The sequence below is a fragment of the Salminus brasiliensis genome, chromosome 1, assembly GCF_030463535.1.
Source record: "Salminus brasiliensis chromosome 1, fSalBra1.hap2, whole genome shotgun sequence".
NCBI classification, from domain to species: domain Eukaryota; kingdom Metazoa; phylum Chordata; class Actinopteri; order Characiformes; family Bryconidae; genus Salminus; species Salminus brasiliensis.
The window spans coordinates 47375432-47386177 of record NC_132878.1 but is presented as its reverse complement, the minus strand read 5'-3'; the positions used below and the strand labels follow the sequence as shown (position 1 = coordinate 47386177).

The 10746-nt window shown below is 38.8% G+C and overlaps 1 protein-coding gene across 1 annotated transcript; it reads right to left on the bottom strand.

Moving 5' to 3' along the window:
* Positions 1-6218: 6218 nt before the first annotated feature.
* Positions 6219-10323, bottom strand: batf3 (basic leucine zipper transcription factor, ATF-like 3). The gene is made up of 3 exons (XM_072695958.1): positions 10090-10323; positions 9390-9494; positions 6219-7288 (listed from the first exon to the last, which is right to left on the bottom strand). Exons 1-3 carry the CDS (start codon positions 10162-10164, stop codon positions 7118-7120), a joined length of 351 nt encoding a protein of 116 aa, XP_072552059.1. The 5' UTR covers positions 10165-10323; the 3' UTR covers positions 6219-7117.
* Positions 10324-10746: the final 423 nt, after the last annotated feature.

The window sequence follows — 10746 nt, the reverse complement described above, 5'->3', positions numbered from 1 at the left end:
ACCTGTTGCACCACCATGCCATACAGTGTGAGACATAAACATTTACACTTAAATGATTACTGTTGTAACAGGGCGTGTTTTTAACAGGTCTAAACAAGTACATTGTCACATTAGTTTCTAATTATAGTCTACTCCCCCATCTCACCTGGGAGAAAAACACTTCAGTCTTATTCCTGCTGTTGTGCCCATTGAGCCTGTTCTGTTAATTCACTCATATCTTTTATGGCAGGAAAACACATTTATGATGCAATCAAGTGAGTGGTGCCACACATTGCACCATAACAGCTGATGGTAAACTCATGTCGTAAGAGCATCGAATGTGATTTGTAAATGATGTGCCGATGTGTGTGTGTGTGTGTGTGTGTGTGTGGGTGTGAGTCAATATCCTATACTTCCACCCTGGTTCTGAACATTCTACCCAAAGAAATATAGTCTCACTCACTGGGGATTTTTTCTCCACAGTTTCTGACTGAAAATCACTCACATGTAGACAGTGCCTGGAATCCTGGGGTGGAGTGTCAAGTGTTTCTTCTTTAATGAGGTTTGACTGCTTCTTTTAGCCTAATTGTTCACAAAAGGCCACGATCCCACAAACTGAAACTAAAATATCAGGTTAATGGAGCAAAATTAAAGAAGATTTTAGTGAATGGCAAACTACTGAGATGAACTGGCATGAACTATTCCCCTGGGTTATTCATTAGCCAGCTAAAGAGGATACCAGCTCTATTATCCAGCAGCTGGAAGGAACGCCTCTCATCCCCTGTCAAACCCTGAACATTTATGCTAAACTCAAGAATAGTTTTAAGGAACAAAAATACATCTGTAGTATATATTCCTTTTCACTATTTTAAGTATGAAGGATCCTAGTTGTTAACTCTTTACCATGTGTTTCAGCAGACTGCAACCGCACTTTGCCCTTTTCAGGATATTAGTCAACTTGGCCACTGCCCCAGTTTCAAATACAGGCATATCACTGGAAACTTTTTAGCCTTGATGTAATGCCTAGAGTTCAGAGATGGCAAAATGTGTGTTGCAATATGTGATGAGGCATTGACTGCAGAGACACCACTTACAGTAAATCTAATAATAATAATAATCATAATAATATTAATACTATATTGTCAAGTCAAGTCAGATTTATTTGTATAGCACTTTTTACAACTGTTGTCATCACAAAGCAGCTTTACATAATTAGTAATTAATAAAAGACAGAGACAAAAAGAAGAAATAATGTAAGACATGAAGGATCAAAGACCCCCAACTCTGTTGTTGGTTTTAAACATCTATCATTGATGTTACTCAACAACTCAACAACTGCAGGGTCAACACACCCTCTTTTTGTTATCTTTATACCTTGTCTACCTTACCTTGTGTAAGTTCCTTCTGCTTACACTCAGCGGGTAACCTCCAAGTCTCCTTGTTGTTTGTAAGAACATGTTATTGTGAATGTTGTTATACTGCTGCTCATTAGCTCCACAACAAGTTCCACAACTTCACTTAATCAGATAGATCAAACTTAAAACTTGAACTTGTGTTGATCTACTTTAATTATCCGAACACAGCCCTATTAAGTTGTATGTTGGAGGAAAACAGTTTAGGTTTAGGCTGGGCTTCTCAAACATGTTGTTACACAGAACACTGCTAAATGGTAGAGTGAGCATCACATTCATTAGCTAGAAGTGAATTACAATTTACTCAGATCATGGTTGTGGGATTTGTTTGATTTGCCAAACAAATATCACTTAAAGTGTATTTGGGGATTTTACTTTGGAACTTTGGAAGTTCTTTACTTTCTGCAATGTGATATGGCATTCAGATCCACATTCCAACTTCCAATACTTTCAACACATTCATGTTTTTATTTATAAGCAGCAGCAGGCCAGTGTATTGTGCTTGCTGCATTCTAAAGACCAAATGTGCCAAAAAGGGCTCCTAAATATAGAAGAACCACTTTTGCTTCCCTAAAGAACTTATAAATGATTGATGTTTAAAAATCTATTTAACATTTGGTGTACAAATAGTGATGAACAAATGGTGATGAACATTTATGGACATAATAAATGGTCCAAAGTTTGGAGATGTTTGGTTTTCTTTTTTTTTAGGACAGAGAGTATAAGTACAGTGAACTCAAATGAACAACCTCTTTCTATTCATGCCTATGGATGAGCTCCAGGAAGTGTTCACGCTCTGCAGAAACCCTCATGGTCCACATTCTTGGTTTATTTCCTGTAAATGTCCCCAGAGGTCCTGAAAGGCTTCCGGAAACGCATGGGGGCAACACCTACAGATATTACCAAGAACATACAGAACAGGAAGAAGCCACATAATTGCAGTGTAGATCGTGCTGAGAAGAAAAGCTTTGAAAAGTGTGGCAGAGGACTGATATTCCCCTCCTCTCCAGCCAAACAAGTGCATAGTGCATTTGCATAGTGCACAGCTTTCAGTGCAGGTTTAATTACGGCACCACGTGACAGCTAGTATTTAGGAAATTTGCTGAGGGGTATGTTTTCAAGCACTTGTTCTTCCTTATGCACATTTGCAGTGTGTAAGGTGCAGGTTATTTTTAGAACTACAGGGAGGAAAATGTTTTTAGAATGAAGACAGTCTGGACCGGTCATGTGTTGCAAGGTTCCATGACAGGTGACCGTTGAACTTCTCCTGGTGACCTAACTTCAGTTACGGTCATAAATATCATCCTGTACTAGCGCTCACAGTCAGTGATGTATCGAGGACTTCCAGAAGGTGTGAAGTTAATTTTTTTTCCAAAAGAAATTCAGTCCCACCCCTTGTAGGTGATTGCTTGATCCTTCAGTGAGTTTTAAATTATGTTGGTGGTTAATCTGATGCTTTTGGCCTTTAGGTTTGTCATCAAAATCTTAACCAATAGCATTCTGTTTAGCATTTTAAGAAATAGCTCAATGAACAAATAAACAAATAAAAAGCATAAAGTCAAATAATTCCCCTGATATAGAGTTCCCCTTATCTCAAACAAAAAGAGCAACTCAATAAAATGTAGTTTTTTAGTCATATCATTCATTCACCTTCTTATCCGCATATACCTGGTCAAGGTTACAGCAGGTCCAGAGCATATCCAGAATTATAGGGAGCAAGGCAGGAAATTTGAGTTATATTAATTCATTATGTCTTAGTTAGGTCAGCAATTACATTTACGCTTGCTCAAAACATAAGAAGAAAAATATGTTTTAAATGGTTGCCAGATCAAAAGGAAACATGTAACTGTGAGTCCCCAGTGTTAGGGCAGTGTGTAATAGGGGAAGTTGTATGGGAATTGGCAATGAGTAAACTGTGGGGAAGGGGAGACACAGTCCAGCAAAAAAACAAAGCAATTTCAATGTAAGGAAGCAACCACATTCACTGTTTTGAGTAAGCTAAACTCATACACAGAACTACACATGGGAGAACCATGGACTACACTGAGATAACTTAAAAAAGCTCTTGACCTGACCTGATCCTTTATAGTGCATGGCAATGAGCACTGCCTACAAGTTACATTCACAATGCGCATCTCCATTAATATTTACTAGAGAAAATGCTTTCATTTATACTCATGTAAGTCTGGAAGCAAAATAATCTATTTGAGTCATTTAGCACATTTTAGTTTTTTTTATTATTCACATTGAGGTCCTAACTTTTTGTTTGGTTGTCTCTCACGCTTACGTAGCATTTTTTTTAAGCTAAAAGTATCTCCAAAAGAAAAAAACTGCAGGTAAATAAACTTTACATCCTATATATGAGAGGTGCTCTAGGTGCTAGCTACCTTACACTGCAGTTCTATATGCACTCTGTACTTGCATAGAATCTTTTCCGTTCCTGCTGACAATGTATTTTGAAAACCACTCTTTTCTGGTACTGAAGCAAGAATAATTGCATCTGTGTGTAGATTAGGCTCCTCTGCCTTCTGTTGTAAACTCTAATTATCCGAGAAAGAAAGGTATCACTAGACTCGACTGTCACTGTCCCGAAATATCTCTCCCATATCTCAAATATGGATAGAATCAACATATTAGTAGTCATTGTAAACATCTTAGGGAATGTCACATAGCATAATTCCAAAGACTCCAAGAAGAGGCAATGGGTTGGGGGATGTGATCCCCTTACATGTCTTTCCAGATCTCTTTTCAGAAAAACCCTGTCTTGAAAATGACAAGTTTACAGGGGAGGAAAGAAACCTTCTTAACCTTCCATGGACGTCAATGTAAAAAGGGTGGATATCAAGTGATTTTGGAGCATTTCTATCAGTCCATCCTTAATAAAATTTTGACACGTAAAGAACAGCTGCCAGATTCAAATAACGGAAAACAAGGTTCCTGCGTGGCAGTGACGATGAGTTTTGTGTATGATCAATGCTTTCAACTGAAAAAGTAGCTCTTCTTCACCACCTGCTGGTCAGAAGTGCCGATGATGTCCACTAGAGAGCAGAGCAGCACACGAATGGTAGGTCCACATTCCAAAGCCCTCAGTCAGTGTTCCTTCAGGGGCACTTTATAACTGCGATCTTCACTCAAGTCTTTCTGGTGTATTTCTCCAGTACCGTGGTGTCGTAAGCTTCGGTGGAAAACGTGCGCGGGGGTGTCTTAGGAAGACGTGACGGATTTCACACAAGTTTACATTCCCCCATTTCGGTCTCTTTGGCGTTCTTAGGATTTAAAGCGAAAGCAAACTTCGGCAGGGTCCCACTTAGGAACTTTTCGAATGAGAAGAGAAAACTGGAAGAGAAACAAAGAAGTGTCTGCTGCACACTCTTTCAGTGTGTGTGTGCATCCATGTGCGTTTGGAGAAGCGATACGCTGTGACCAGGACTCCTCCCAAACATAGCTAGTATCATCGAGGGAACATCCTGAACAGAAAGATGCCCACACCTCTATCTATAGCTTTGCTACTAATTGCATGACCTTATAAGGTCTGTGCTGCCGGTCAAACAGAATTGCTCACATGTATGGTATTGACTGATGTAGAGTTTACCTAACTTATACATCACATCCCCCAACGCATTGCCCAAAACATTCCCTAAGATGTTTACAATGACTACTGATATGTTGATTCTATCCATATTTGAGATATGGGAGAGATATTTCGGGACAGTGACAGTCGAGTCTAGTGATACCTTTCTTTCTCGGATAATTAGAGTTTACAACAGAAGGCAGAGGAGCCTAATCTACACACAGATGCAATTATTCTTGCTTCAGTACCAGAAAAGAGTGGTTTTCAAAATACATTGTCAGCAGGAACGGAAAAGATTCTATGCAAGTACAGAGTGCATATAGAACTGCAGTGTAAGGTAGCTAGCACCTAGAGCACCTCTCATATATAGGATGTAAAGTTTATTTACCTGCAGTTTTTTTCTTTTGGAGATACTTTTAGCTTAAAAAAAACGTGAGGTGTGATGCGGGTCGCAGTCGTCTCCCCATTTTATCATTGCAAATTTCCACCCGCTAGCTAGGATAGGTATATACTGGAATATTGCACAGCTCCACGTGCGTGGAGAAGAAAGTTAGAATAGAGAATTCTGCTGCTTAATTCTGCTGCAGTAGCTCATAGATGCCCGTGTTGGTTTGCATTGCGCTGAGGGATGCACCACCTGACATCAGACTGCAGCTTAACAAAGTACAGTGGATGATAATGATGATGATGATGAGGGGCTTGGGTTATGCAAGAACCCACGTAGAAATAACTGACCTTTCTTCATTCTGTGAGATATCTGTGGAATATCAAACAATCCAACTGAATCATGTGCTCAGAACAGACCAGAGTAAAGTATATTCATGCCCCTAGTGCACATCCATGAAATGCATTGATGATTCAAAAGTTAAACCCAGTTATGTTTGTGTTACTTTTTCATGTTGGAAAAAGTCCACCCACTAGTGAAGAACGCTTGAGGGGAAAAACAGTTCCTTCACATAATTGTAATTAAGACAATTTGTAAATAAAGTAAAAAAAGTTCTCCTAATATAAATATAATTGATCAGACAAGATTTTCTACTTTACTGTATTACATTTTCAAGAGAAAAACATTCTTTTAAAATCCATTTACACCTTTGAGTAGGGTGGGGCCCAGTTAATAAGGGTTGTAGTCACAGTCTCTTTCTCTGAAAATTACCTAACAAGGTCCTACTGATACAAATACATTGGCCTGATGCCATTTTTGAAAAGATTTTGACTTAATTTTTTATTTTATTTTAAACATTCATTACTGGCAGGAGTACACACATGGCATTGGAAAACAAAACAGTCAGCAAAGTAAACATTTGTTCATTTATCCAATTATAATCTGTCTCAACATTACATATAAAAACTCAGAAGAAACGTCTGGGTTCACTGGTGTTTTTGGACACTGTAGACATCACAACCTGTCACAAACAATCATCTTCGCTGTGAAGAAATCAGTCAGTAAGTTTCTTTACAATGAACCTTTTCACACTAAGTCACTCTCTAAATTACTTTATTTACACAACAATAACTGAAATACCATTTAGTAAAAAATAACAGTGGAACTCTCCATAAAAAAAAATGCAAACACTTTACACTTTAAGTAACCTGCATAGACTAGATGCATTTGAGGACATCCACATTGCATATGTTAGAAATTCTGTACATGATTCCATTCATAAGTAAATGTTTCATATAAAATCAAGCACTTGTTAACATGGTTTATAGTCAACATGATGTCCTGAAACACAGGGGAGATATTTTGGTCAAGCACTTTGTGTAAAGGAGAAGTGTTCCTTCTTGTGGCACTGAAACTACAGTGGTGCACCAGATAGATAGTTAGTGGTTAGGTGGTGAAATTGCAGAGGTACTACAAAATAATTTCACGTGAGTGAATACTATCTGACAAAATGTTCCCACAGCATCAAAATGAAACTGAAATATTGTGTCACAGACTGGACATGCTTCTTCTAGAAACAAAAACTTCTAGAGATTATTGTGATGAATTCCAAACTGCATTTGCAAGACTCATTTTCAAAGACCAACACATCAAGATGCCACATCTTGGTAATGAGAACAACAAGGCATTTAATGGGTATTTACCAAAAAAATATTTTGACAATTCATTTTGACAATTTTTGTAAATAATGTCTGTTGTCTGGCGGTAAATTCAGGGAGGGATTTCATCCGTGGTCCTGGCTGCTGGGAGCACGGCACTGTTTAGAATAGGGCACAGAGGCTCGTGGGACTGGAGGGCCTCTGCCAGACGTTTCTGTTCCTCAAGCAACAGCTGAACCTCCTTCTTCAGCAAACTGTTCTGCTGCTCCAAACACTCGTATGCCTGTGTGGGGACATTTTCATCCTGAACAGTTAAATAACTCACCAGAAACTACACTCATTAGCATTACACACACACCACTGATTTAAAGCTGAAATGTCAAATGTACACACTTTCTCCTTACTCCAAATGCAGTCAATCACCAAAGACATGACTGGTGACCAAAATACTCAAATAACTGCACTTTGTTACTGCACTGTATTATTTTGAAAGATCAAGTCATTTTCAAAATGAATACTTTGAGTACTTTCATTCATTTACACTTTCAATTTTAAGACCAAAACCATACATTTTACTTACACTTACATTTAGGCCTTCAAAGTACTCATTACAAATCTCAAAGACCAGAGGATTGTTCTCTTTTTTTCTCTTGTGCATTAAAGTCACGCTTACCACATTCATATGTGTAAAAATAAACTGCACCAACTATGCAAGTCTTTTTTTTGTACAGGAACACACATCACACACACTTCCATATCACACACCACCAAACAAAGAAAACTCTTTATTTAGTGTCTGAAACATTTAGGTTTCTTATACCTAATTATGTTTAAACATCTTGCAAAGTAAATTGTATTTTGTGTATTGCATTTTTACTGCAATGAAAAGCAACTGGAGTGTGTTAAATAATCTGTCCAAAGTAAACTGTACAAGAGCATTAACTATAAAAATGGACAAAAGTACATCACATGAATAAAAACATTAGCAGCTGTCACCTAGAATGGGATGATTAGCTATTTATTGTAGCTTTCATTAGAAGAATCACACATTACACCACAAAAATAGATTTTTTTCTGTGTCTTAACTGGCAGTACATACGCTTATGTAAAGCGAAGGAAGCAAACTTCAAACACCAAACACATCTTGACCTGTCAACTACAGTCAACTACATTACAGCTGAAGAACCTGAAGCCAGTATCTTAAGTTTCTTAACCTTGCTCCTACATACTTTCAAGCACCCCTGATCAGACTCATCAGCTGATTCTTTGAGAAATTCCTGATCTGGATCAGATGTGTTTAGGGAAGTGAATGAATCAAACATTGCAAGATAGTGGGTCACCAGGATTTCTGTTAGGTACTGATTGATGAAAATTATTAGCTACAATTCTTCACCTACTTCTATTGTACATTGTCTAAGGTCAAAAACATTTTTTGATTCTGTAAGAAACAGTGGAGAGTGGTGAAAGACCCACCATACACAACATTAAAGACTGTGTAAAACAATAAAATTGCAAAAGCAAAACATATTATTCATCATCAGGTTTTACGTTAAGATGAAAGCAGTAGGTATATTACTCACAGAGCACTCTATCAGAAAACTACACAGATACTCGGTAGGCCCTCGCATCTCATGGCATGGATTCCACAAGATGCTGGAAACAGACCTTTTAGAATCTAGTCCATGTTGACATGATTGTGTCATGCAATTTCTACAGCTTTTTCAGAATCTGTCATTCTATTACATCTCAATTGTGTTCTACTGGATTCAGATCTGGTAAATGGGAAGGTCGGTGACTCTAAATAACACAGTTCATGTTAATGAAACCAGTTTGGGTTAGGGTTTGTCTGGCCGTTCTCGGTTGCCCTCTCATTGATAATGTGTTTCTGTCTGCAGAAACCTCACTGCAATGATGTGTCTTTTTACCTTGATTTTTGACTTCGAGCATTGCTCATGGCCTGAGTAGTGGGATGTTTTTGTGTGTCCTGTTTAATGTTTGGCCCCCTACTCCCTTACCATCACAGTGTTAAGTATTGTATGGCTTTCATGATGGTGTATTCGTTAGAATTCGTAGGATTAGTTAACTGCAATGAATTCTACACAGTTTGTGCTTTTCCTTACCCTTTCAAAGTGAAGTAAAAGAAAACTTCCTCTATCCAAATCCCTGTTTAATCATTATGAGACCTGTATGATGACTGTTCTCATGGCAGTGCCAAAAACTAGTGTTTAAATCTTAGACACCAGGCTGCCCCAAAATTGGGCTAAACTTGAAATAGTTTACAGGGAGTAAAACACAGATAACTAATTTTTAAACTATCGTTTTTAAAAAGGTTGTCTCACCTGTATGATAAGACTAACAAATATATGTGTGGTATGTGAACACACCTCGTGTAGCTCATCAGCTCTCTGGGTCTGTCTTTTGCGGCTCCTCTGTGCTGCCACCCGGTTCTTCTCTCTTCTCTTCAGCCTCCTCTCATCATCGTCGGAGCTCTAAGTCATCATTCGTTAAGACACCACATAAGCCCATGTCCACTACAGGAGAAATTGGATTATGTGCAATTTCCTTCTACCTTGCATTTACACTCTGTCCAAAAGTATCCAGACACCCCTTCACGTAAGTGAACTCAGTTACTTTAAGTTTACCTATTGCTGACATAGGTGTTCAGTTGTGCACACATGACTTTAATAAGCAGCAACATATGAGCCTATGGTAACCATGCCCAAAGCCAAGCATCAGCTAAAACTCCAGCCAATACCATGAGAATGAGCTGGAGTGGTCTAAGATCCAGAAATAATGAGCCAACATCAGTACCTGAACACGCTAATGATCTCACAGATAACTGCAATCATTCAACCTTTCTAGAAGAGTAAGGTTGCAGCAAAAACTAGACAAACCCCAATTTGTGCCCTTAATTGAGCAGGTCTCCACACACATGGAGTTTATATGAAAAAAAGCAGCTACAGATTAATAGATGCAGCTTTGATCATTGTAACCTTAGAGGTCTTTAACAACACTACAGGCTAGTTTGTGTACACACACGCTAAGCAACACTACATCACAGTCAGGATGGGTGAAGTTTCCTACCTCGCTTCTCCGACATGACCGCGCAGATGGTGCATCGCTGGGAGGAAAGTACTCTGGAGCGGTGCGCAGCGACATAGCAGGTGTAACACAACACGTGTGGACTTCAGCTCAGCAGTCCGATACAGAAGAGTTCCCACAGCTAAAACTGGTAAGATAGGTTTACCACCAAAACTAAATACATCTTTTGTCCAAGTGTTTGCCCAACAAAGATGACCAGTGGCCTACACTGTCTGGGCTTACTGTTATTGAACCCATCACTCACTTTCTTCTAAGTCACGTGGTGCACTTGTTAAGGGTTGTAGTACTCGCACGGGTCAGGCGAGGGCGCTACACCTGAGCTCACAGAGGCTGAAAGGCGTTTCTGACGCAATAAACTCCGCCGTTTGCATTCCAAGAACGACCAAGAGATTTCTAGACGTTTCCTTTCGATGAATTCATGACACATGAAATTGAGGTCAGTTGTGGGTCAGTAATGTTTAGCATCTACCAATGATTATATATTGTTCAGTTGTTTATCCATTTGATCATTTATGATCAGACTGGAATTTTTTGATTTTTGGTTGAACAGGGTTTGCTAAAGAAGGAAATATTACATTGCCCTTCCCACGTCACTTTTTACGGTCATCCCAACGTCATCAAATCTAACCGGATACCTTT

Excerpts from the sequence above, each read along its gene's own strand:
- batf3 (XM_072695958.1), bottom strand. The coding sequence starts at position 10,164 with ATGTCGCTGCGCACCGCTCCAGAGTACTTTCCTCCCAGCGATGCACCA. Across the intron at positions 9,495-10,089 it reads GGTCATGTCGGAGAAGCGAG|AGCTCCGACGATGATGAGAG; the intron begins GTAGGAAACTTC and ends ATGATGACTTAG. Across the intron at positions 7,289-9,389 it reads GAGCTGATGAGCTACACGAG|GCATACGAGTGTTTGGAGCA; the intron begins GTGTGTTCACAT and ends GTCCCCACACAG.